The sequence below is a fragment of the Sorex fumeus genome, unplaced genomic scaffold (assembly GCF_029834395.1).
Source record: "Sorex fumeus unplaced genomic scaffold, SorFum_2.1 ptg000098l, whole genome shotgun sequence".
Classification (NCBI taxonomy): Eukaryota; Metazoa; Chordata; class Mammalia; order Eulipotyphla; family Soricidae; genus Sorex; species Sorex fumeus.
In genome coordinates, this window is record NW_026606155.1 from 72242852 (window position 1) to 72270167 (window position 27316).

The 27316-nt window shown below is 50.1% G+C and overlaps 1 protein-coding gene across 1 annotated transcript in view; it reads left to right on the forward strand.

Moving 5' to 3' along the window:
- Window positions 1-27316, forward strand: part of SLC7A8 (solute carrier family 7 member 8) — a 59935-nt gene that overhangs the window by 10943 nt on the left and 21676 nt on the right. Inside the window, exons 3-4 of the mRNA XM_056133660.1 lie at window positions 9972-10176; window positions 11629-11780. Coding sequence (XP_055989635.1) covers window positions 9972-10176; window positions 11629-11780 — 357 coding nt within the window. The remainder of the gene's footprint in view (window positions 1-9971; window positions 10177-11628; window positions 11781-27316) is intronic.

Below are 27316 nucleotides of genomic sequence, written 5' to 3' on the forward strand. Positions count from 1 at the left end.
ATTTCTGATATTTTACTAATTAAACCTGGAAGTATTTCTGCCGAGAGTCAGACAATTATGAGATTGGTTTCTGTGGCTCTAGCGCCATGGCCATGCTAGAGAGCCGCTCGTGGGGGGCAACTCGAGACCTTGGTAGGGCGTGAAGGACGAGCCCGGAATGCCCCACCTTCTACATGGGGTCCTTTAAAGGCGGACATCGGGCCTTCCTCATTTCCACATTTTCACTTAGAAAGTATTTATTGAATAATAGCAATCAAAAGCAAATCTTCCAGGGGAAGGAATGGGAAGAAAGAAGAAGCAGACTAGAGGTGACACACGGAATGTGGGAGAGTTTTGGGCACTTCAGGGTTGGTGGGGTACGGTACCTGTGAAATCAGTCTTCACTGTTAACATTAGTGTAGCGGTGTTATCTAAACTTTAATAAAATTTTTATTAATAAGATTTTTATAAATTTTTGGACCATACCCATCAGTGCTCAGATCTTACTCCTGGCTCTGTGCTCAAGGATGACTCTGATGTACCACATGGGGTGCCAGGGATCGAACCCAATGCAAGTACCCAGCAGGCTATACTACTCTTCATCCCTAAACAAATTTTGTTTGTTTTTTTGGGCCACACCTGTTGGTGCTCAGGGCTTACTCCTGGCTCTGACCTCAGGGATCATTCCTGGCAGTGCTCAGGGGACCATATGGGGTGCTGGGGATTGACCACGTGCAAGGCAAACACCCTACCCACTGTACTATTGATCCGACCCCACTTAAAATCATTCACTGCTGATTTGTGTTGTAACAATGTGAATATGTTTAGAATTAAAGCATTGTACAGTAAAAAATGGTTAAAATAGTAAAATTATTTTTACCATATTTTGCCAAAACAAAAAAATGTTTTTAATTTAAAAATGAGTTCTGTGAACAATATATTTTTGTTCTTAACTTAAAAATTAAGAGCCACCAGCAACTGGAGAGATTGATAGTAGAAGGAAATGCGTTTGTCTTATATGCGACTGATCTGGGTTTGGTCTTCAGCACCCCATGTAGTCCCCTGAGCAATGCCTGAGTTCAGAGCCAGGAGTAAGTCTTGAGACTCGCATTAATGACTGAGAAACAAAAAGAAAAGAAAATAGAGAAAAAAATGTAACCCTCTGGGCCAGGGATGTATGTCAAGAGATTGTAGCCCACACACTGTGTGTGGTGTCTTGGGTTCGATCCCCATCCTGATGCTACATGGTACTCTCCTTCTGGCACCTCATGAAGAGTAGCCTCAGGTATGGCACAAAAACCAACCCTCAAAAGAGAAACAAATATATCATCTAACTTCAAATCTCAAAGGGACTTCAGAGATTTACTTAGTAGTTATATTGAGGCTTGAAAAGTAGAGCAGGGTTTTTTCTGCCTTGGCACTGTTAGCACAGAGCTAGGTATTTCTTTTTTTTTTTTTATCTTTTCTCTTTTTTGGTGGGACACTGTCCCATGCCTTGTACAGTGCTGAGCAGCGTTCCAGGCCTCTGCCCACTAGGTAACAGTGCCACCTCCTCTCCAAGTTTGACAACCCAACCTGCTGTGCAGGCATTGCCAACAGGGTGCCCTGGACCAGAGGGGTGGGTGCTGAATGAAGTAGAGAGAGCCTCTCGTGGTTGGTACCTGGTGTTCCCACCAGACAGGGAGATGCTGGAGGCCAGAGATGGATCCTTAATGGGATAGTTAAGGCCCCTCGGGCCGCCAGGATGCCTGTCTCCGTGGCAGGGGGGGCTCCATCTAGTTCATTAAAAGTCCATGTATGAACAAGTGCTTTCCAGTTACCTTCTAAAGCAAGCATGTAGAGTGGGTGCTCAGTAAATACTTGCGATGCAATTACCTGCTGGCCGCCCACCTGCAGCATCTAAAAATTATACCTAGACAAGCAGACAGATGACTCAGAATGCCTCATGGTCCTGGCTCTGCTTTGCTATGTTGGAGCCAAGCCCGTTGGATTCTTCTTGGGCTGATCTCTATCCCTGCTGCTATAATTCTAGTATTTCCTTGCATTTTGCTAGCACGTCCTGGGTATAAATTGCCCCATATAGATCCTTTGACCTCCACAGGCAGGCGCAGGTAGGAAAGGACTTTCTGGAACATCTAAGTGGCCTGGCTTGTGAGTGCAGGCTCCTGGCACCGTAAGTCTAGCTTTGTCCATTGTGCTGCAGGCCATTCCAAACGATAGCTATCCTGCCTGGGGAGTTCTGTGGGGGGAGGTCCCAGGTGTGTGCTGGAGGCTAGCCCTGCTGTCTCCTGCGATGCTGTTTGTTCAGGCCGGAGGGGAGAGTATGCAAAACAAGGGAGACCTGGTGATCTTCCTGGCCTGTCACGGGGCTCAAACCCAGGCTCCAGCTTCCATGTACCACTCTCTCGAGTCCAAATCTTCTATAATTCTGATCTTGACACTCCTGAGATCTTCCAGTTCCTTGGTGGCCAAAGCATAGAGATGGTCTGCCTCGACCTTCTCCAAACCGCGTGGAAATGGACAGACACTTGGAGGTCCAAGTGGAAACCTGCCTTGATTAATTTCTTCTTTTTGTTTTTTGAGTCACACCTAATGATGCTCAGGGCTTCCTCCTGGTTCTGACTCAGAGATCGCTTCTGGCAGGACTCAGGGACCATATGGGGTGCCATGGATCAAACCCGGGTCAGCAGCATGCAAGGAAAGCACCCTACCCACTATACTCTCTCCAGTCCCCTTTTGGTTTTAAGAGTCTGCAGGTGCCAGAAATTTACAATTCCATGACCTTGCAAATGCTTTGTTGTTCTTGTTGCTTATTTGGGTCACATCCAGTGGTGCTCAAGGGCTACTCTTTGCCCTATGTGTGGGGGAATGGCTTCTGGAAATGCTCAGGGGACCAGACAGTGCCAGGGATCAAACTTGGTGCTCCAGCCCATTGAGCTATCTCTCTGGCCCACCTAGAAATTCTTTGGCTACAGTGTTCTAGTGTGGACAGGCCTGGATGTGAGTAAGGCCTTAATAGGAGTCACATGGGTTTTGGCCCACAGGTGAGGGAATTTAGTGCATGGCAAATATGGATCCTCTCAATTCCAGAAATTTTTCCAGTGAAGACTTGCCCATTGGTAACAACCTGGTCCCTTTTTAATAGACTGGTTTGCTTTTCTTTGATTAGAACATGCCAAACTAGGCCTCAGTGTCCAGGCATGCTAGGGCCCATTTTTCACTAGAAAAGGTCCATGTAATAAAATGAGTCTTTTATGACTTAGGTGGATGAAAGAGAGGACTGAACCCTGACCTTAAGTACCATGGCTATAGCAGACCACTGGTCTCTTTCTTGAACTATTTTACTAGTCTACGAAGAAAATAGTAGAGGAAACCCCTCCCCCTCTCCCCCCACTGTGATTAGCTTTCTTCTTCCTCCTCCTCAAGAATGGGGACATAGAATAGCTGCACTAATTTGTGGGATATTAAAAAACATAGTGTGAGACTTAATATCCCAAGGTCAGAAAAAACAGAGGCCACGCTGGTCCACAGTTGGAAGCTTGCCACAAGTGCATAAGTGTGTGTGGGGGTGGTGGGAGTTGGGGGGCGGCGGTGGCGGAGGGCAGTCAGGATAGAGATGGGACCACTATGACAATAACGGGTGGAAATGATCACTCTGGACAAGAACTTAGTGCTGAAGGTAGGGAAAGGGCTGTGCATGATAATCTTTCAGTATCTGTATTACAAGCCATAATCCCCAAAAGGGAAAAAAAGTGCCAGGGGAGGGGAAATGGGTGGGAGGAAAATTAGAGACATGGTGGTGGGAAATGTACCACTGGTGAAGGGAGGGGTCTTGGAACATTGTATGATTGGAACTCCATCATGAACAATTTTACAACAGTGTATCAATTAAAAATGATTAATAATACAAACTGTTTAACAAAAACTCGGGGTCATAAAAAAAAGAGGGGCTAGAGAAAGAGTACTGCTGCTTGCTTTGCTCGAGGGCAAGTCAAGTTCTACTCTTGGCATCCCATATGTTCCCCAAAGCCCTTCCAGGAAGAATTCCTGAGCATAGAGCCAGGAGTTAACCTCTGAGCACCACCAGGTGTGTGCCCTCCACCAAAAAAATAAAGGTATCATGGGCTGAGGAGATAGCTCAATGGGCTGGAGCACATGTTTTGCATGCAAGAAGCCCAGGTTGTATCCCTGGTATTGCGTGGTCCCCTAGGTACCACTGGGCATAACCCCCTACTCCAAGCTGTGAGGAACCCCTTGGGTATAGTTCCCCCACGATTTAAAAAGCATTGGGGATAAGGGATGCTACTCAAGAGTAGAAAACATTGGCTACGGGCATGTATGAGGCATGTGTGAGGCCCTGGGTTCAATCCCTGATACTGCACGCTAAAAAACTCACAGATGAGGTAGAAAAGTCCCATCTCAGGTTGCCCCTCAGCAGAGCCACTCCAGAAAAGCTTCACTTGGACAGTGTCCAAGTTTAGAGCCATAAGTTAAAGTGTATGTTGTGCAACTTCCCAAGGAAGGCAGTGGATTAGGGAGGAGCCCTTGGACCAGGAGGCCAAGGACTTGGCCTCTGAGCCAGCCTGAGCCCTGTGCATATGTGACTGGATCAGATCCCACCTACTCCTGTAACCTCAGTCTTCACAAAGGTAAACAGCAATGATAGTATCTGCCCTGTGTGCGCCTGAGTGAGTACTTTCGGGAACCTGGTAAGGTCACCAGTGTGAGCACTTTGTAAATTCCCACTGAAGGTGGTTTTGCAATAGAAAGAGTAAGATCTATTTTCTTAAGTGTGTTTTGTGATCTAGCTGGTTGAGTGAGTGGTGCCTATAAAATGGTTATGGGGGGGAGGGTGTATACCTTGAGGCTATATAAGATTTCATTTCTAATGCAGCCACTGTTAAGGTACCCATTGGTTTAGGCCAGTAACTGACACTCGGTCTTACCAAATATGGGCAGTCATAACTCCCTAGTTTTTCGCATTTGGAAAGTGGGAATAATGGTTGCCCTACTTTCTTTCCCTCCAAATTGGAGATGGCAAGAATAGCCAGTCTGCTCTCTTCAGCAGTGAAGAGAGAGGTGCTTTGTTCTGCCTGCCGTGCACACTGGACATAATTCTCAGAACATGAAGTTTCCAGAAAAAAGGTCTGTGTGATTACTTTATGGAGATATGTCCTAGTCTGATATCAAACATCCTTCATTTGGTAATTTTTTTTTTGGTCACACCCAGCGATGCTCTGGGGTTACTCTTGGTTCTGCACTCAGGAATTACTCCTGGCAGTGCTGGGGACCACCTGGGATGGTGGGGATCAAACCTGGGTCGGCCGCATGTAAGGCAAACGTCCTCCCTGCTGTACTATCGCTCCAGCCCCTCATTTGGTAAATTTTTATTGATTTCTTTTTGGTGTGCTGGTGCTAGAGAACCCAGGGCTTCACATACCACAGCCCCCGAACCTTATTCAGGGGGTTATTTGCAAGAGGGTATTTGGGGGCAACCCCTACCAGATGCTTGGAGGTTGCTCTGTCTAGCACTTGAAGAAGTGTGCAGTGCTGGGATGGATCCAGGCTCCCACCATAGAGCCTGGGCTCCCCTGGAAGGTCTCTCCCCAGCCCTCACTTGGTAAACTTTGATGAAGTGTCTTGTGTGCCACAGGCTAGAGCAGGCAGCCTGGTCTCTGCTCTTATGGGTCTTCCATAATTGGGGGAGATAGATATTAACCATCTGTTCACACTGATGATGTGTATGATAAAAAAATCACTGTCCTCCCGTTGTTCATCGATTTGCTCAAGCGGGCCCAGTAACATCTCCACTGGAGACTTTGTTGTTACTGTGTTTGGCATATCGTATACATCACGGGTAGCTTGCCAGGTTCTGCCATGCGGGCGAGATACTCTCGGTAGCTTGCCGGGCTCTCCGAGAGGGGCAGAGGAATCGAACTCGGGTCGGCCATGTTGGCTGCGTGCAAGGCAAACGCCCTACTGCAGTGTATGATAGATACAACTTTTTTTTGGTTTGTTTTTGAGATTCGACCCCACAGTGCTCAGAGGTTACTTCTGGTTCTGCACTTAGGAATTACTCCTGGTGGTGCTTGGGGACCATATACGTTGCTAGGTATTGAACCCAGGTTGGCCCCATGCAAGGCAAGCACCCTTCCTGCTGTACTTCAGCCCAGTTGGTAACAACTTTTTTTTTTTTTTTTTTGCTTTTTTGGGTCACACCCAGCGATGTACAGGGGTTACTCCTGGTTCATGCACTCAGGAATTACTCCTGGCCGTGCTTGGGGGACCATATGGGATGCTGGGAATTGAACCCAGGTCGACCACATGCAAGGCAAACGCCGTACCCGCTGTGCTATCACTCCTGCCCCTGGTAACAACTTTTGAGTAAGTGTTTGGTCAGCTCCAGATGGCTCCTCTGAGTGACATTCCTTAGAGGCTGCTAAGATTGATGTTATCTGATTTTTATTTTCTATGTGGTAGCTTCCTAGTATCAGCGGACAGCTGTCCTCCTCCTCTTCCTGTTCTTTGGCGCACAGTTTTGGCTAGCATAATTAAAAAACAATTTTTTTTTTTAGATTTCATGTGTTATTTTAATTAGGTCAAAACTCAGACAGGGCCAGGGGAGACCCAGTTTTTATAAAATAAGAATCCTTGGGGGTGGGAAAGATAGTACACTTGCCTTGCAAGCAGCCAAACCTGGGCACTGCCGGGTATGCCCCTCACCCCCACATTCCTTCCCCCAAAAGAACTCTCAACCCAAGACAACATAGGATGAGCTCCACTGTTATTCCAGCAACTCCATGGAAGGACCTTTGCTATCCAGGAATACAAGAGTCCGGAAGTGGTCAGACCCCAAGAAGGCTGTCAGTGAGGCACTTGTCACCTTCGGGGCTCCCCACACACACTGGAAGCTTTGAAACCTCAGCAGGACAGAGGGACTGTTGGTCTCCACTGTGGTGTTGGTTTCCCAAGCACCGTCCAAGGGTTGTTGACACGCTTCATTCCCGAGACGATCTGATTTTTTTCCCACCTTATCCACCCTCATTTTCTCCCTCTCCGCAGCCATTCCTAGTTTAGAGAAAAAAAAACTAGCCACCTCCACACCTCCCTTCTGAAGGACCAAAGTTAAGCCTTGTTTTTCCTCAGTATTGTTTTTATAACTTCTTGAGCTCAGATTTATAGCCCTAATTGTATTGCTCTCTTCTTGGCTGGATTCTAAATGCCCTGTAGATCAGTTCTGATAAATTCCTGCTGGGCAAGGGATTTACCAACATCTTTCAACACTCTTACCCAGCCCTGCTTTCACTCTCAGCATTGGGTTTCCATTGTGGACCATGGCAGGTTCACTGTACAGGAGAAGGGGTGGGTGGATGTGTCCTGAGTGCTGGGACCATGTCTCCCTTCACTCCTTCACCCAACATTCACTCCTCAGGCACCAAGGGCACAGGTCAAGGAGAAAGGAGGTCTGAAAGATACTCCTGCACCTTGGCATGAAGGACAAGAACAGGAAATCCCTCTAATAAATGGTTACACCTGAAACCCAAGTGCTGGTAGTATGGGTAGGGCACTAGCCTTGCACATAGCTGACCCAGGTTTGATCCCCATATGGTTCCCTGAGCATTCCCGAGTGCAGAGCCAGGAGTAACTCCTGAGCATCAATTGGGTATGCCCCCCCCCCCCAAAATAAAATTGGTAATAACCAGAATCTCTCTTTGCCTGATGTTTAGGATTTGTAACACCCAGATCTGGCCAAACCCAGAATCTCTTTGCTTGATTTTGCCTGATTTCTCTCTTTATATCTCAGATTTGAATGAAGGGCTTTGGGGTTGTACCTCAGTGGTAGAGTCCCTGCTTCTCATGTATGAGGACCTGGGTACAATCCCACCACGCCCATCGTTAACAGCAGGAGAAGAGAACAAAATGTGAGTGAGGGGCTGTTGTGTGTATTAGCTTCAACCCTGCATACAGTCTTGCTCAGTTGCTAGATTATTAGCCCTCAGAACAAGAGAGTTGTGACAGAAAAGTATTTCTTCTCCAACTGGCTGTGGCCCCATGCCATGTGATTCTGCATTTCTTTTATTTTTAGAGTTTTGGGCCATACCTGGCCATGCTCAGGGTTGACTCCTGGCTCTGCATTCAGGAATCACTCCTTGTGGACTCGAGGGACCAGCAGGGATGCCGGGTATCAAACCCAGGTTGGATGCGTGGAAGGCAAATGCCCTCACCTTCTGGACTATCTTTCTGGCCCTGGAATCTGAATTGTAGATTGACTCCTTCTGTGCCCATTTGGTCCCCTCTCCCGGTTCTCATCTCATGATGTGCAAAGTCTGAAAAGGGGCAGAGGGGCAGGGCACTCTGCTTCCCAGAATATATAGAACGTGATTGCATGGTTGTGGAACAGATATATCCCAGGGCCTCCTGTATACAACATACCACTGAGTGACACCCCTGGGTCCCTCTCCTCACCTATGTGCCCTGCGGATAAGGCCGCTCTCCTTACCTGTGTGGGCTGGGGAGAAAATACTGAATTTTGGTGCAGAAGTGAAAATGTCAGGACTGGAATGAGGTTGAGTTCCAAAAGTGGTTTCGGAAAAGTGAGCTTATGTAAATGTCACCCTCTGCATCTCACTGAGCCCAGAATAAGTTCCAAAGCAGAGAAGAGATGTGGCGAGGATTTTTGGTGTCTTCAGAACATGGATGAGCGTAACAGACCTTTGAATTCTCTGGATCCAGTGAGTCTGCCTCCCCTCAGGCCACTGGTGGAATGGGGATTGTTATCAGAGCAGTCATCCAGTGAGCCCTCATCACACTAGAGGTGGACAAAAGGATGCTCGGGCATGGAGCTGCTTGAACCCCACCTCCTTCCTGCCCTGCACTAGCAGCCCATTCACTCTTGCTGCCAGTCCTACCAGCCCCTGTCAGCTGCAGCAGAAGTGCATGAAGTGTTGGGTTAAGCACCAGGACAGTGTCTCCCACATTGGTCATGGAACTGGAAGCTGGTCTCTGGCCTTCTGTTACTCTCTGAGTATGAGACCTAGAGAAGCCCCTTGCCCCCTGCTTTTCCCTTCTCTCCCTGAATTCCATGAGGCTTTGGACGGTCACTTGAAACAATGGGGGGAGTGACCTCTGGAAGAACACAATGTGGAGGGTTTACTCATTGTGCCCTCTACAAACTACTTCCAAACTGCTGACTCCAGTTATAAGCTCTTTGATGTTCCTCACCAAAGCCGGAGGCTGTCCTTTCTGGGGTAGAGGCCAGCCTTCAGGAGTGTGACAATGCTCCCCAGGTCTTAAAAAAAAAAACCCTGGTCAAGGGGTTTCTTCAAACATTGCTGCCCTTCGGCTCATTCTTGAAATGTTGTAACTGGTTGTTCTCCGGCCTCTGAGCCTAGCCTGCTTTTCCAGTCCTGCTGTTGATGACCCGTCTTAAGTCTTGCTACCAAGGCTGGACCGTGTGAGAAAGTCCTGATCTTCAGACCTTGGCTCCCACTTATTGTTCTGTGGACAGCATACCATGTAGCTCAGAGACTCAGTTTCCTCATCTGTAAAGAGGGAACATTCATTTTGTTGGGGCCCACACTGGCTCAGGTGCAGTTATGAACCCTGAACTTGGGTCATTCTCAGGGGGACCGTGTGGTGCCAGGGCTCAAACCAGGTCATCTTCATACAGCGCAGCTGCTTACCTCATTGAGCCATCTCCCTCATCCCCGGAGCCCCTAAAATGGATGAATTTGATCCAACCCGTGGTATTGTCCTTTGAGGACTGAATGGCAATGGGAAGTGCCTGGCCATGGTCTTAGTCATACATCATGTCCACTGTCTGGCCCTCTGGCCCCTACTGAGAAACAGAATCGCTACTCAGCACCCCATCTGATTGTGATTCACACCTCCCAAAAGCGGTTTTCCCACCAGATCTGAGAGGCATTCACCTCGGCAGCTGCCCCCCCCCACCTCCACGGTGCTGACAGTGTCTTCCTTGGTTCCTTATGCAGGAAACATCATTGGCTCTGGAATCTTTGTCTCGCCCAAGGGTGTGCTGGAGAATGCCGGCTCCGTAGGCTTCGCACTCATCGTCTGGATCGTCACGGGGCTCATCACGGCGGTGGGAGCCCTGTGTTACGCAGAGCTGGGGGTCACCATCCCCAAATCCGGAGGAGACTACTCCTATGTAAAGGACATCTTTGGAGGCCTGGCTGGGTAAGGGGGCCTGCAGCGCCCTCCTGGGATGCAGGCAGCCTCTGGTTGGGGTGCCATTTTCTGGGGAAAGCCAGAGGTTGGGATCCCTTTGAGCCTCTGTGTCACGGTTTCTAGCGTAGCCCTGCGCATGGCAGAACAACCGGCTGGGGTGTTCGTTTTCATCATCCTTATGTTGATCCAACCGGGGAAGATTGTAAGCACAAACTAGGAGTCTGTGTCAGGCTTACCTAAGACACCCGAAAGCACCTCACAGTGCAAAGTCCACCCCCCCTGCTTGCCTGTGGGTGGGGGCTGGCCCAGCACAATAGCGCTCAGGGCTTAATCCTGGCTCTGTACTCAGGGATCGCTCTCAGGGGACCATATCTGGTGCTGAGGATTGAGCCAGGTTAAGCTGCTGCACCAACAAGGCGAGTACCTTAGCCCCTGAACCTTCTGTGTGGCCCAGCACAAGGCCCCTTTTATCCAACCAGTGAGAGCAGCTACTAAAGAGAACCCCTTTCTCACATTCGCAAGGATGAAAACCTCCCTCTAGGGCCAGGCCCTCATCTTGAATTTCCTCGGTTTCCACCGAACTGCTCAAGAGTTGAGCCCCGCAGTGAGCCAGTGAGCACTTGTGTGGGGGACACTTGCCCCTCCCGCCTCCCCCCCCCTCGCGCCCGTGCCTATTCAGGCATTTTCTTTTTTTTTTTTTTCTTTTTGGGTCACATCCAGCGACGCTTAGGGGTTACTCCTGGCTCTGCACGCAGGAATTACTACTGGCGGTACTTAGGGGACCATATGGGATGCCGGGGATTGAACCCTGGTCGGCCGCATGCAAAGCAAACGCCCTACCTGCTGTACTATCATTCCTGCCCCTTTCAGGCAGTTTCTTTACTCTTCGAACCATTGGCAGATTGGCAGGGCCTGATGGGACCCGAGAGATAGTAAGTTGGTAGAGCATTTACCTTTCATGTGACTTACCTGGGTTCATTCCCTGGCAGCCACGCGGTCCCCGAAGCCCTGCCAGGAGTGATCCCTGAGTGCTGAGCCAGGAGAAAGCCTTGAGCGCAGCTGCGTGTGGTCCCAAACACCCCTCCCCCATGCCAAAAAATAAAGTAGATAATTGGGGTTGCAACTTTTGTTTTCCACCACTGGATGTTAGAGGGGTGGGGACAGAGAGATTATGAAAGAGGGTAAGGGGAGAGAATACCAAAAAAATATGTTCTCCATGTTGAAACTTGGCCCTTTCTCATTAAATCATTTTTCTGTCATTGTCATGTGTGTCTGAGTGGAAGCTGGACTCCTCAGCAGTTCTCAACAAGAAAGAAACTGAGCCCTTTGGCCTGCTGACCTCTGCCACTGCTCCTGGTCCGGCCAGGGCTCCCCCTGCTGTCTTCTGAATTCCCGCCATGCCTGTGCGGCCACGGGGGTCTCAGCTGTCTCCACGCAAGCCCTGTCTTGTTCTCCCTGCAGGTTCCTGAGGCTGTGGATCGCGGTGCTGGTGATCTACCCCACCAACCAGGCTGTCATCGCCCTCACCTTCTCCAACTATGTGCTCCAGCCGCTCTTTCCCACCTGCTTCCCCCCGGAGTCCGGCCTTCGACTCCTGGCTGCCATCTGCTTGTGTAAGTGGCTGCTCTGGACCTTCTCAGTGGTGGTCCTGTCGCTGGGCATCCTTCCTTTCTTCCTCTTTATTTCCTGTGTGTGTGTGTGTGTGTGTGTGTGTGTTGGGGCGGGGGGGGGGGTGAAGGCCCTGTCTCTGGGTCTCTTTTCTCTCTTCCTCGTGTGTGTGTGTGGGGGGTGGGGTGGGAGGGGTGGCGGGTGTGTGTGTGTGTGTGTATGTGGTGTGTGTGTGTGTGATGGTCCTGTCTCTGGGTCTCCTTGCTCTCTTCCTCTTTTTTTTCCCCGTGTGTGTGTGTGTGTGTGTGGTGGTGGTGGTGGTGGTGGTTATGGTTGGCCTGTCTCTGGATCTCCTTTCTCTCTTCCTCTTCTCATGTGTACGTGGTGTGTGTGTGTGTGTGTGAGATGGTCCTATCTCTGGGTCTCCTTCCTCTTTACTTCGTGTGTGTATGTGGCGGGGGGGACGTGATGATTCTGTCTCTGGGTCTCCTTCCTTTCTTCCTCTTTACTCTGTGTGTGTGTGTGTGTGTGTGTGTGTGTGTTGTGTGTATGATGGTCCTGTCTCTGGGTCTCCTTCTCTCTTCCTCTTCACTTTCCGTGGGGGGGGAGGGGGGTCTTTGTGGGGGTGTGAGGATGTGTGAGATAGTCTGTCTCTGGGTCTCCTTCCTCTCTGCCACTTCAGTGTGTGTGTGTGTGTGTGTGTGTGTGTGTGTCCAGAAGCTATGGGAGCGGGCTCTGGGGGCAGGGGGCGTGGGGATGCAGGGAACCTTGTGCTTTTCTGCCTGAGAAGGGACACATGCTGGTGGGAAGGAGGACATGTGAGTGCAGCCGCTGCAGTTTCAGGCTGTCCTGTCTGCAATCGCAGCTTCCTTTTTCCTCCTGATGCTGCCAGAGTGCCCTGGACAAGAGGCCACCTTTACCCTCTATCTAAAATTTGAGAAGCTTCAGGCTGTTCAGGCCACAGCCTCAGAGGGAAAGCAGGCCATAGGGTGGCCTGGGCAGCTGGACGCCAAGTCTCTTTTGCCGCGGGTCAGTGACGCCTTGTGTGGAGATCGTCTGCAGGAGTGCAACCCAGTGGCTGTCCCCTTAGGCCAGCAGGTGCAAACTGTCCCAGGAGATAAAGCCGTGGTCCCTGACTCGAGCTAAGCCGCTGCTGAAAGGAAGGCTGTCAAGCACCCCTCACCTGGACCCTGCCAGCACCCCACCGAGGGGGAACTCAGAAATTGACCCAAGAGTGAGACCCCCATCCCTCCCATGCAAGCTCAGTCAGCCTCCTCTGACCTCTGCAGAGGGGGGCAGAAACTGCTCTTCCGCATCCAGGACCCTCGTCCCCACAGGAAGGGCAATACCCAGGCATACCAGTGTGCTGCTGGAGTGGGGGTGAGGGACATGGCCCTGGGGGTGAAGCCCAGGCAGGTCCTCACCCCTCAGGCCAGTGCTCTCCCACTCCCAACCCAGGAATTTTTCAGTGTCCTTGAGATAATGTGTTCCAGTACGTTCCATCTTAATGAGCAGAAAAGAAACCTCTTTATAAGCTCAGGTTTATTGCTCTCTTTTCCTTTGAGGGAAATGGAGAACAATTCCTCCCCTCTCCCTGTCTGCGCCCTTCCTCCTGGGTGTAACGCAAAGGGCCATGCATGGTGCCCCCACCCAAAGCCTCTCTCCCCCCACACCCCTCCCCCCACCCCACAGATCACACACGTGCAGAAACTTAGGCGAAGCTGTAACTCGCCCTACACAGAAGTGGCTGGTTTTTGGTTGTTGGATATTGTTGTTGTTGCCTGTTTTGGTTTTTGTTTGGAGACCACTCAAGGTGTCCTCCTGGCTCTGTGCTCAGAGCTCAGTCCTGGTGGGGCTCTGGGGACTGTATAGGGTGCTGGGGATCAAACTCGGGTCAGCCACGTGTAAGGCAAGTGCCCGACCCGCTGTACCACCTCTCCAGGCCCTGTTGCGTGTTTTTAAGTTTGGAGCCTACAGTTCTGTAGGCTTCTCTGATCTCATAGGGGATCAGTAAAATAGAAAGTGGGTTGTCAGAAAGGTTTGGTGGAGGCTCCCCCCCCGCCCCCAATGCTGGTATCTCTCACACCTGCACCGTATCCCACTGTGCTCCATCCACTCTGCGCGCACCAGGCAAGCCAGTTGCTTCGGGTCGATCTCGTGCTCTTTGGAAACAAGAGCCGAGAGTAGCAAAATCCAGCGGTACTATTGCTGGAAGCAGTCACGGCTTGGGATGGCCTGCAAGTAATTTATGTCTGAAGCTCTGCTTTCTGCTGTGTCATTTTGGCAGATTGATATGTGCTCCCGCCACTGTTAGCTGAGAGTTGGAGGGGCTGGAAAGGTAGCGGGCACTCGGGAGGAGACATCAGCAGAGGCAGGTGTGGCCCAGCCCTGGGCCAGGTTGGGGGTGGGAGGAGATCAGGTCCAGTCCAGTTTCCTGGGGAGAGAGTTTTGAGCTAGATCAGAAGAGGACTGATGGCGCAAAGATCCAGATGGAGGGGAGGAGAGGCAGAACCTGCTGAAACTGGCTTCCCTGCACATCCGCCTGGGGGAGGGGAGAGAGGAGATGGAGATGGAGAGAGAAGGAACTGCAGATTCGGATCACGCCTCTCTCTGCAAGGCAATGGCCACTCAGAGTTATTCTATTATTTAGGTCAAAGCTGATTATTCATTGCTGAGTCGGCAGAATATCCTGAGAGCCGCCAGTCAGTTAAAAAAAAGAAAGCATTTTACATTTTAATTAAATGAAAAGCCTTTCTCCCTTCTCCAGAGCAAGCATATTAAGGGGAGGAAGGAGTTAGGAAGGAGGGGGTGAGGCTTGTTAGAATTTGGATTTGGTGACTTTGGTGTTTCTCTCTTACCCCTTCCTTTCCTTTGTCCATACATCAATTCTTCCTTTTATTTATTTTTTTATTTACTATTTCATAAATGAGTGATGATATTGTCTAGATAAAAATAGACTGGGGAGAGCTATAATGATAGTATGTTTGCTGATAGGATGTTTGCTCTGCACACGGCCCACTCAAATTGGATCCCCGACATCCCCTAGCACCATCAGGTGTAATTCCTGAGTACAGAGCCAGAAGTAACCCCTGAGCATCACTGGGTATGACTCAAAAAGCCAAAAATAAAAAAAATAAAGAGAAAGGCTGTTGAGGGGCCAGAGATAATACTGGGCTCTTGCCTTGCATGCAGCTGACTCAGGCTTGACCCCAGCACCCAATACGATCCCCCGATCCCCACCAGTAGTGATCCCTGTACACAGACAGGAATAAGCACTGCTGGGTGTGACCAACCTCCTCCCCACCCCACCTCCAAAAAGAGACTAGGGCAGTGACTCAGTGTTAAAGTGCATGTCCTATATGTGTGACACCGCAGTGCCACATAAAAAAGTGGGGGGATGGGACATAGAGAGCATAGTGATAAGACACTTGCGTGTCCTGCATGCGGTTGACCTCGATTAGATCCCTGGCACCCCAGAAGGTTCCCCAAGCACAGCCAGGAGTCAGTCCTGAGGACTGTCAAGTGTGCCCCCCCTCCAAAAAAATAAAACCTCCTAGGGGCCAGAGAGACAGTACAGCAGGCACTTGCATGTAGCAGTCCCGGATTCAAACCCTAGCATCCCCAAGCCAAAACCAACAACAAGGGGCTGGAGCGATAGCACAGTGGGTAAGGCATTTGCCTTGCATCAGACCGACCCAGGTTCGATTCCCAGAATCCCATATGATCCCCTGAACACTGCCAGGAACACTGCCAGGAATAATTCCTGAGTGCAAAGCCAGGAGTAACCCCTGTGCATCGCGGGGTGTGACCTAAAAAGAAAAAAAAAAGAAAAGAAAAAGTAGAACCCTTCCAAAACAGAATTCAAATAATACATAGTGTAGACCATGAAATTCTTCCCTGCCCAGGCATTGTGCCTATAATGGATGGATGTCCTTTCTTACCTACTGAAATAAAATGTGTCCACTGGGGCCATCTGATGGTGAGTAAGGCACTTGCTTTGCACATGGCAACCTGGGTTCCATTCTCAGCACCCTTAAGTTCCTCCAGGAGTGATCCCTGAGCACAAAGCCAGGAATAAGGCTAAGCATTTCTGTGTGTGGGTCCCTGAAAATAAAATATTGTATCCATCCACATACATCTTTGCTTATAAGACCATATACTGATAGGTTATGCAGTTTGCTTTTTTATTATTTGTCTGCATCTTTTGGCTGAGTTTCTCATTACAACAGTCACCCCACCCCCCACAGCTTGGCATTTGGTTTCAGCTAGCCAGTGTCAACTGCAGTCCTAAATACTGTGTGCAGTAAAGCGTTTTGAGAGACCAGATAGTTCCATATAACGTTTATCCAGTTTGTATTATTTTAGCTTACTGGTTATTATTGTCCTCTCATGACTTATTTATGAGTTAAGCTTTAGGTATATACACATAGGAAAAAAACACAATCTAGAGAGAATTCAGTATTATCCTCAGTTGTAGGCATTCACGTGGGGGGGGGGCGATTAGAAACTCCCCCACAGGGTGTTTAAGGAGAGACACAGAAGGAACTCAGATGTTCTGCAGTCTCCTATTTTATTATGTTTCTTGTTTCCTACTCTTGAGATTTACTTGGGTGGGGAGTGGGCAGGCAGTTTCTCTTTCCTGCTTGGGATTGGTCTTTCTCCTCATTTGGACTTGGGGGACTGCCCACTATGTGGATTCCTTTTTTTCCCTTCTCACTTGATACCCTCAGCTCTCCCTGAATGCTGAATGTCTTTTCCTGGGGAAGCTGTGCCTCCTTTCCAGCCCTGGGGGAGAGGAATATTCTGTGTTTGAGCAGCAACATCTGCCTCCTATCTGGTTTTCTATCTCGTCATTCCGAGTTTTCCAGAGCTTCGTATTTCTCCTTCCTTGAGCAATTTGGAAGGGAGAGGAATTTCCCTGTGTATGCTTCTCTTAACCTTGAGTTGCTCTGCTATTCCTCTACAGAGTTTCTAGGTGCTTGGTACAGGAAACTCTGATAGATAAACCCAGGAGTTGTTTTTGCAAGTTTCTTGCAAATTAATCCCTTGACATTGGAAAGTTCAGCAGTCATTCCTAATTTGTAAATCCCTTAATCTCAGTTCGTTTTCCTTTGTGGCTTCACATTCTCTCATCCAGGCTTTTCACGTGGGGCTGGAGAGGTTGTCGGTCAGGGATTAAAATCGAATCAAATATAAGCGGCCATAGCTATAATGCAACACTTGTCTGGCAGGCAGCTGACCCAGGTTTGATTTCTAGCACCCTAGATGGTTCCTGGAGCTCCCGCCAGTAGTCCCCAAACACAGAGGAAGGAGTAGGTCCTGATCACCACTGGGTGTAACCCCCGCAAAAAAGCCAAATTGAATTGGGCCGGAGAGATGGTTCAGAGAATATATGCCGTGCATGCACTAGGCTCTGGGTTCAGTCCCTGCACCAGGCTTCAGGCACTATCAGGTATGGCCCTGGGTATTTTAGTGTTTGTGAAAACACTAGATCATCAATTGTCCAAACCCGACTTTTCTTGGAGGGGTGGAGGGATCATCCACTCTCAGGAATTACTCCTGATGGTGCTTGGGGGACCATTTGGGATGCTAGAGATTGAACCCAGGTCAATTGCGTGTAAGCAAGTGCCTTACCCGCTCTACTATCACATGACTTTTTTTTTTTTATGCTTTTTGGGTCATACCCCGAGGTGTACTGAAGCACAGAAGCTACTCCTGGCTCCTGGCTCGTGCACTCAGGAATTACTCCTGGCAGTGCTCAGGGCACCATATGGGATGCTGGGAATTGAACCTGGGTCGGCCGCATGCAAGGCAAACGCCCTACCCGCTCTCCTATCGTTCTAGCCCCTATCACATGGTTTTTTAAGTTCGTTTTTAATTCTTTATTCAGACATTGGCTTACAAGAATGTAAATGTGAATGTCTTACTTTGTTATCCTGCCATGCCCACCATCCAGGTACCCATTAACTGCATTGGGCCCTTTTAGTCCACCTCTTCCTCCTCCTCCTCCTTAGTAACTTCAGTTTAGAAGGCAGATTCTGAAGGATCCTTAGGATCGTCAGAAAGGAGTAGACTTTGGGACTGGAGCAATAGTATAGCAGGGAGGGCATTTGCCTTGCACGTAGCCAACCTGGGTTCAATCCCCGGCATCCCCCATGGTCTCCTAAGCACCGCTAGGAGTAATTCCTGAGTGCAGAGCTTGGAGTAACCTCTGAGCATCACTGAATGTGATTCTCCCCACACCCCCCGAAAGAAAAGAAAAGAAAAGAAAGGAACAGACTTTGGGCCAGAGTTCAATAGTCTGAGTACATGCTTTCCATGCTGGAGGCCCAGATTTGATTCCCCCAATACAGCACGTCTCTCAGCACCACCAGGAATGGCCCTCAAGCACCGAGGTTGGGAGTAGCCTCCAAAGACTACCAGATTTGACCAAAACCACTGCTGGTGGTGGGGGTGGGGGACAGTAGAAAGCCTTAATCCAAGGACTGGGACCCTCAGAAGCATTTCGAACAAAGTTGTCACATGATTAGGCTCACCCTGGGTGAAAATCTGACACTCAGGGCAGGGACATCAGTGAGCAAGCTAAGAATTTGTCCGGGTCAGAGAAGTGTTTACAAAGTGGCATGAGGGCTAGAGAGATAGCACAGCGGGCAGGGCGCTTGCTGGCCTTGCACGTGGCCAATCCAGGTTGGATCTCCCACACCCCATATGGTGCTCCAAGCACCGCCAGGAACGATTGCTGAGTGTAGAGCCAAGATTGAGCCCTGAGCATTGCCAGGTATGTCCCAGAAACATCAATAAATGGCATGAAGGGAGATTTAGAAGCCCAGTTGGCTGGACTTGATTTATGAACTAGGAAGAACTAGGAAGCTGTACAAATCACGTTTCTTTCTACCCACCTCAGACATCCTGGAAGTGCCTGGGTATATCCCGGGCTAATGAGAGTCTGTGATGAGCCTCTGCATGGTACAGACCTCATGTCCCACCAGCCCCAGAAGGCTGTTTTTTGAATCGCCGCTGCCTTCCATTTGTTCTGCCTGGTGTGGGAAATGTTCCCTGCCACTCTTAGGGAGCCGTGGAACCCAGGCTGGAACAAGGAATTAAGGAATTGCTCTTTACAAGAAAGGAAAGTCTTTTTTTTTTTTTTTGCTTTTTGGGTCATACCTGGCAATGCAGAGGGGTTACTCCTGGCTCTGCACTCAGGAATTCCTCCTGGCGGTGCTCAGGAGACCATATGGGATGCTGGGAATCGAACTTGGGAATCGAACTTGGGTCGGCCGCGTGCAAGGCAAACGCCCTACCCACTGTGCTATCGCTCCAGCCCCGAAAGTCATTCTTAACATCTTACCCAGGCTTTCCAGTTCTGTTGCCTTTCCTCAAAGACAAGAATTTCAGGAGATGCATAGTGAAGAAAATAGGTTTATTTGAGGGAGGGGGGGAGGGGGTGTGGGGGAGACAGAGCTAGAGAGAGAGCGAGCGAGAGAGCAATTTAATACACATCTCAAGCAGGGATGTACTGGCCATTTCCCGGAAATGCAACTGAATAAGAAAGCCCCTATCTCAGGCAGATACAGGCCAGAGAGCAGAGAGGCTCCTTTTCCTCTACCAAGTGAATTTATATAAGGTTTTCAGTTTCTACATGGCTTTCTCAGATTGTCCCCACAGTCTGTTGCTAGGGTAGTTGCAAGGGGGAGAGCACAGAGAGTTAATGGTCTTCACCTGGCCTGTGGAGCCTCTCCTCCTTCCTGGAGCACCTGGCCTGGAATTCTTCATCTTGTGATTTTCCAGGTTCCAGAGATGGGTCTTTTTTGTTTGGTTTTACGGGGAGGAGGGCCACACCCAGCAGTGCTCAGAGCTTACTCCTGGCTCCACACTCAAGGATTATTTTTGGCGGGGCTCAGAGGACCAGATGGGGTGCTAGGGATTGAACCTGGGATGACTGTGTGCAAGGCAAGCGCCTTTACCTCTGCACTATCCTCTCTAGCCCCCAGAGATGGGTCTTTTGTGTCAAAGGCCTCCATGGCTTTGGGCTGATTTAGGTTCCACTGTTATCAGGGTTCTCCTCTTTTCATGCTTCCACACATTCCAGTGGATGCCCACTGGTACAGTGAGCAGGGGTCTCAGTCGACACCCTCATGATGGTGCCTAGTTTTCTGACTTCTTCAAACCGGCTGAGAAACTCTTATTATCTCATGGCTTTTGCTCTGATTCTCAGGTTCACTGGATGGTTCCCCAAAGGCCAGAGCTTTTTTTTTTTTTTTTTTTTTTAGCTTTTTGGGTCATACCCGGCAATGCTCAGGGGTTACTCCTGGCTCTGCACTCAGGATTACTCCTGGCGGTGCTCGGGGAAGCATATGGGATGCCAGGGATTGAATCCTGGTCAGCCGCTAAGTACAAGGCAAATAAATGCCCTACCCACTGTACTATCACTCCCACCCCCAGGCCAGTGCTTTTGGTTTATTAATTCACCCAAGAGTTGTGCTTTTGCAATGATGTTTTTTTTTTTCCAGTTTCTCCCCTATCTTAACCCCTTGCTGTCACTGTGATAACAGATGATGGAGTCACACACACACACTTGCTCAGTGCTCACATACTTCACTGTGGCCTCACCAGGCTTGCCACTTGGTAGATCACATACTTGATTGTGTTGCAGGGTTTGCCAGAAGGCAGAGCCGCTGAGCTCACAAGGGGCGCTTGTACAGCTGTGGTGGGAACTAAACCCCCTGCCGGGTGCTGCAGCTCGAAGGCCTGTGTCCAGTGAATCACTTGAGGGCTCACATGGCAACCCCAGTTTTCAGTCACATACTTAAAATGCAGCATCAGACAGGAAGTGAGGCCTCCTGGTTCTGGGGAACCAGGAGGGGCGGACAAGATTTAAATATGCACCAGCTGCCCCTAAAGTAGGGTTCTAACTGCGCAGGTCTTGGGAATCTCAGGGCCTCTGGGTTCAGACTGGGAGGCTTCGGTGGATTCTAACCATGCAAAAGTCTTCTCATGAGACGGAACGCTCACAATCTGGCCTCCAGGTCTGGGGGATGGAGATCTGGTTAGTTTTGTGCAGTACTGGCCCCTGGTTCCCTCGAGGTGCTGGAACAGTTGTTAAGTACGAGTAGAACAGGGTTCTCCGAGGTGCCAGGGTGTATTTCCTCTCTTGGCTTTGCAGTTTGTATGTGTGCAGGGGTGGGGGTGGGGGGTGTCACTTTTTCTCTTCTCCCCAACCCGGGCTCAGGAGTCATGTTTCGTGCACGCTGGAGAGACAAGTACTCAGCTGTCAGAAAACGCTGAGCTGGGATCTTCAGTCCTCTTGGCTGAACTAAGCACTGAATGGTGATTCAGCAGAAAGTTCGGGTGGGTCTGGCTGCTGGCAGGGAAGGATCAGGATAAGAAGGAAGGGGAAGAGAGGCCAGGGCTGGGGCAGCTAGAACTGGAGCGTCTCTGAGGCCTTGGGGGTGGGGGAAAGTCGGGGTTCAGGACCGCCAGAAACCTCTTGGCCTTTTTGTACCCCTCCTCCTGCTGCTCCTCCTCCTCCCTGCTTCCTCTTCCACCTTCTCCTCTCCTCCTCTTTCTGGAAGGCCCAACACCACTTCTCCTTAGAGTGGCTTCTGGAGTTTTCAAACCCTTCTCAGAGCTTGGAGTTGAAAAGGCCTGGAGAAATACAGAAAGTTAGGCCGGGCAAGACCAATTTCAAAGCCTCATTGTGGCCCTCCTCGGGGCTGGGATCAAAGCTGAGTTTATCGGGCAGGATTGCTTTGATTTTTTTTTTTCTTTCTGCTATAGCTCTGTTTTGATGTTTTTTGCTTTCATCAGTCAAGATATTTACATCCACGCTAATAGGAACCTTTGTTTCAGGTAGGCGGAGGCCTGAGGCTATAGGGCCCCTCCCCATGCAGGGAAGGATCAGTCTGGGAAGTGGGCTGGAGGCTGCGCTCCCATCCCCGTTTCCCCTGCAGGCCTTTCTTTGAGGTCTGAGCAGGAAGTAAAGCCGAGCTGGGCTGTGGAGCTGGAAGCTTATCAGAGCCTTGACTTGTGTGCCTCCAACCGCAGTGGGTGTTTTCTTTGCCTATCTGCGCCTTTTGGCATGGGGCGATGGTTCCCTCCTCGATTTGGAAACTGCTGATGCCCGAGCTGCTTTTCCACAATTAGAAACACGTGCCCGGCTCCTTTCAAGGAGTCCCTGCAGCCTATCACAGGGCACAGTGCTGCCACACCCTCGGCTGGCTCCCTGGGCCGAGGGCGGGTAGGAGGGCATGGCCTTGCCCTGCCGACTCCAGGTCCCGAAGGAGGCAGGAGAGCTGGAGGGTGGCCCCGGGGAAGTGCAGCTTGTCCCCCAGCCCAGGTGCAACCTCTGGCTGGTGCCGTTTCTGGCTCTTCCAGAGGACTGGAGCCATCCCGGAGAGGTGCTTATTTTGAAGTTCTGGAGAGGAACAGGGTGTTCTGAGCTCTGCAAAGTGGCGTCACCAGCCGGCCTTTTCTGCAACTGTCTGCTGAGTACATTCCTTCTTTCTTTTTTCTTTCCGGCCTTCTCTGCTCTCTGACTCTGGCTTGGGAGGCTGCCCTCAGCATGCCCACCCGCTCTCCTTGTGGCGATGATCATCGTCCTCCCCTGGGCTTCCAGTGTTCCTCCTCCCCCGGCTCTTCTGCACCATCTGTCCTGAGGACTTTGGCAAGTCTGAGCTGCTTTCTCACCCACTGGAAGAGACCCGGACGGGCCTTACTCAGGAAAGGCTGAGAGGAAAAATATGCCTCTCCCAGCTGCTACCAGCCCACTCCTGAGTCATGTGCGAGCCAGAGAGACCGTGAAATCCAACTGGCATTTTCAGGGCTTCAGGGAAACAGATGATGGTGATGTGGGGGAAACCAGGGCCTGGGGAGCACCTCCATATAAGTCTCTGCCCCAGGCCTCGGTTTCTGAGGAGGAGCCATCTGTACACCCCCTTGTCCTCGCCCCCCACCCCCCACACACACTCCACCCCATTCCCAAACTGATGTCTGACTTCCTGCTGCCCCAAAGGTAAACTGGGGTGGGGCCAGGCCAGCGGGAGTGAGTGACATAGGGTGAGAGAACAGGGACAGGCAAGGAGAGAAAGGGAGCTGAGCACACGTGACCCCTGAACAGTGTGGGAGTTCAGGGTGCCAGAACCCTGCACAGCTGAGAACTCACATGTAACTTTTTGAGTGGTGTGTTGGAGCTACACGTAATGGTGCTCAGGGGCTCCTTGCTGCTCAGTGCTCATGGAGCACTCTCTGCGGTGCCAGGGATCAAACCTTCCGTGGTCTGAGCCCTGCTTGCTTTCTCTGAACTCCAACAAAGACACCAGAAATCCACCGGACCCCTCCCCTGCCTGGGGTGCCTGAAGAGAGCAGAGGAGCAGACACTTGTGCCGGCGCCATATGGTTTCCAAGACTGAAAATCAACCCCAGGACTTAGTTGCCTGTGGCTCGGAAGGTGGGGAGCGAGGGAGCTCGACTGGAAAAGTGTTACCACGTCTCGGCCACCAGTGCTCGGGGAAATGCCTGGCCGAGATCAGGTCACTCTCCACTTTGGCACACACGTTGTGGCTCCGTCACCTTTCCCTCACAGAAAAGAATTTCAGGAGGAGGTGGAATGGTGAAGCAAGAAATTTTTTCTTGAAACTTTTTGTCTTTTTGGGTCACACCCAGCAATGCTCAGGGGTTACTCCTGACTCTGCACGCAGGAATTACTCCCGGCAGTGCTCGGGGGAGCCATTTGGGTTGCTGGGGATCGGACCTGGCTTGGCCACATGCAAAGCAAATACCCTACCCAATGTACGATCGGTGTGGCCCAAGATGTGAGCTGAGAGAAGTTTGGGAGGGAACACAGGCTTCTCCATGGTGGAAATAAACAAGCGAGATGTATGTTCAAGGGAGAACATGGGCTTGAAGTGTGAGCCAGTGATCAGGCAAGCCCTAAATGGTGTGGCCCAAAAATCACAAAAAAAGAAAGTTCTTCCAAGGGGGTTTTCTGGAGTTTTGCTTCTGTAAAGGTAAATCTGGGCCTTGTCACAGGAAAACCTGGTAGTGTTGATGGTCTTTTGATAATCTCCATAGCATCTTTTCTGTGAGAATCCACCCTTCTCTGGATTTCTGCATTCGGGTGTAGCCTCAGTTTCTCCTCTTTGAAGAGCCCTGTATTTGCATTTCAAAGGGCTTCTTGCCTTTGGGCTACTTCAGGGCTGCTTTTTTATTTTTGTTTTTACTGGGCCAGATAGTGGGTAGGTAGGGCACTTGCCTTGCAAGCACTTGGTCTTCTAGGTTTCCATCCCCAGCACTGCCCGTTGTGACCTGACCCTCTCCCCTGCTCCCTAAGTTTTTGCTCATTATAGATTGTGTCTTTCACCTGGATTTCTAGAATTGACTAAGGTGGAATGTATCAGAAAGCATTCCTCCTGTTCTTCATTTCAACTGTTTGTAATCCTTGACACTTTATATCTTGACTACTGCTGTGGTCTCTCTGGTCAGTTAAATTAGAAGGCCCAACCACTCAGCAGCAGAGGAATCGTGTCTGCGCAGCCAATATCCCATTGACCTTACAAAATGACTCTGGCATCTGCTTGGATGCATGGTGCACATGTGCGTATGTCTGGACGTGTGTGGGAAGAGCCTGAGATTGGATGCAGACAGATACAGGCAGAGTCTTTGGCCCTGAATTTTCTGGAAAGGGGGAAACCCATCAAGAATGATTGTAGAATTGGGGCCAGAGTGATCGTACAGTGGGTAGGGCACCTGCTTGCCTGAACACAAGGTTGACCCAGGTCTCCGGCATCCCATATGGTCCACTGAGCACCACCAGGAGTAGTAATTCCTGAGTACGGAGATAGGAGTAATCGTTGAGTATCATTGGGTATGCCCACTCCTCCCCCTTCCAAAAAAAAAAAAATGACCCAAGGGGCCAGAGCAATAGTATAGTGGGTTGGGCATTCGCCTTGCACGCAGCCAACCAAGATTTGATCCCTGGCATCTCACATGGTTCCAGGAGTAATTCTTGAGTGCAGAGCCAGGAGTAACCCCTGAGCATCGCCTGGTGTGATCCCAAAAGTGAAGCAAAATAAAACATACAAACAGAAAAACAGCCCAAGAGTACTAGTAGGACAAGCCTGTTTCTGCTCAGGTTGAATTACCCGGGGAAGAGGTGGCAGCAGTAACATTCCGGGTATAGGATTCCCAGGGGTGTGGAAGAGTTGGCTGCCCTCATGTGGCGTGGCCACTTGCCAAGTAGGTCAGCATATTGGTGACCTTACTTTCACTGCCCACTTGTAGCAAGCGTCCGCTTTTCTCTGACCAGGTCCAACAAGGCCTCTGGCTCCTTCTGTGAGGTCTGGAGGTACTTTGAGGGTTCTTATCTTGTGAAGTGTACCCCCTGCTCTCGGGTCCTCTGAGGTCTTGCTTAGATTAGTCTCCTTGGATTGCTCCAACAAACCACAAGCAACTGGTGGTGAGACTGGTGTTGGAATATTGAATGCCTGTAACAAATGTATCATGAACAACTTTGTAAACTATGGTATTTGTAGTGGGGCAAAAAAAAAAAACAGGGCTGGAGGTAGAGCGCATGCTTTTCATGCAGCTGACCCGGGTTCAATCCCTAGCAACCCGTAATGGTTCCCCAAAGACCACCAGGAATGATCCCTGAGTGCAGAGACAGGAGTAACCCCAGAGCATCACTGGGTATGACCCAAAAACCAAAAACCCCACACAGCTTCAAAACACGGATGGATGCCTTGTGTTCTGAGAGGCAGAAGTCCTGCACATAATTGATCTGTAAGGCTCCTTTCCTGAAGCCCTGGGGATAAATAATAACCTGGTCTTCTACGAATCTCTGTCTTCTCTGGCCCAAGACCCCTTCTTCTGCCTTTAAAGCATCTAGCCTCACTTGGGCTGTCTGGCCTGCTTCTTCATCAATTCTTTCTTCTCCTGCTTTAAAGGACCCACTCCGGTAACCCAGGATAATTTCCACATGCTGAGAGCCTGAGGCTTAATCACATTTGTAAACTTCCCTTTTCGGAAAAGATAGCTTGTCAGAGATTAGGATATACACATCTTTGGGATGGTCATTCTTGAGACCCGGGAGTTCTGATATTATTGTCCAAGGAAGGAAGTTAAGCAGAGGTGGCTGGGATTGCCCAGGGGGGCCTAAATCTGAGAGTTAAGGTGGGGTCGAGACACCTCAGCTGGGATCAGGGGCTTGTCCCGTGCACTTAGGACTGAATCTGCAGCTCATGGGTCTGAGAAGGACTCCGTGGAGGCTGGAGTCCTTGAACCCACTTCTACTTGGCAACTCCCGAGGCCCTGGGTGCTGAGAAGGGCATGTGACTGCTGGGTTTCCATCTCCCTCTTGCCTGCCCTCCTGTGCGTCCCTTCTGTCTCCTTGACCTTAAGCTTTTCGAACTGGGCAGATTAAATAACCCACTGCTGACTTGAGCATCTTGGTCTCTTCTTGATAGTTTTCACCTTGGTAGTCTCCCCACCCCCCACTCCGAGGAACAGATAGGGTACAAAACAGAGAAGAAAAATGTCCAAGAAAGGCAAAGAAACATGAGATTCTGCAAGGGAGTGTAGAGAAACTTCTTCCACCCCCACAGCCAGATTGCAGTGGACGAGAACCAGAGTTGGTTTTAGAACGTTGTAGAATGGCATGGAAAGATCTCTTTTTATGGCTTCAATCAGTGTTTCACAATTTAGACAGCATCCTACCTAGTGGAGATAAAATGGAAGGTTTTTCATCAGAAAGAGTATGGATGGGGCAAGGTTTTTTTGACCAAAGGGGAAAATGTTGTGGGCAGGTGACTTCCTCAGGGGAAGACAAGACACTGTGACAGATGATCACTTATTGACCGAAACCGGTCAGCCCTGCATTTTGGGCAGGGTTGAAATTGCAGTTCAGTTAGAATTTATCCTTGGTGTGTAGGGCAGGGAGATTGCTTAAAGGGAGGTAGCTCCCTGCATGGCATGCAGAAGCCCCTTGTTCAGTCTGCGTGGGATACCCCTCACCCTCATATGTATGTGTTGGTTGGACAATAGGATTGGTTCAAGTGACTTCATTTCAGGGTCACTATTGGTGGGGGGCTTTTGTGGGAGGGAGTTTGGGCCATAACTCAGTAGTGCTCAGAGGCTATTCCTGGCTCCGTGTTCAGGAGTCACCCTGACGGTGCTGGGGACTGAACCAGGGTTGGCCAAAGTGGCCAAATGCGAAGCAAGTGCTATACTTCCTGTACTATATCTCCTGCTGCTGTCGAGTTTAGGGCTGACTCCTGGCTGGGCTCAGGCGACTGACTCTGTGTGGTGCTGGGGATTCAAACTGGGGCTATGTGAAGGCAAGAGTACTCCCTCTGTACTCCCTCCCCCCTTTTTTTTCCCCCATCATACCCAGTATTGCTCAGAGCTTACTCCTGCACTTCTGCTGGGGCTTGGGGGAACCATATGGGGAGTCTTTGTCAGCCATGTTCAGGACAAGTTGCCTTATCTGATTTTTATTTTTTCCCCACACCTGGCTATGCTTAGGGCTTTCTCTTTGCTCTGTATTTGG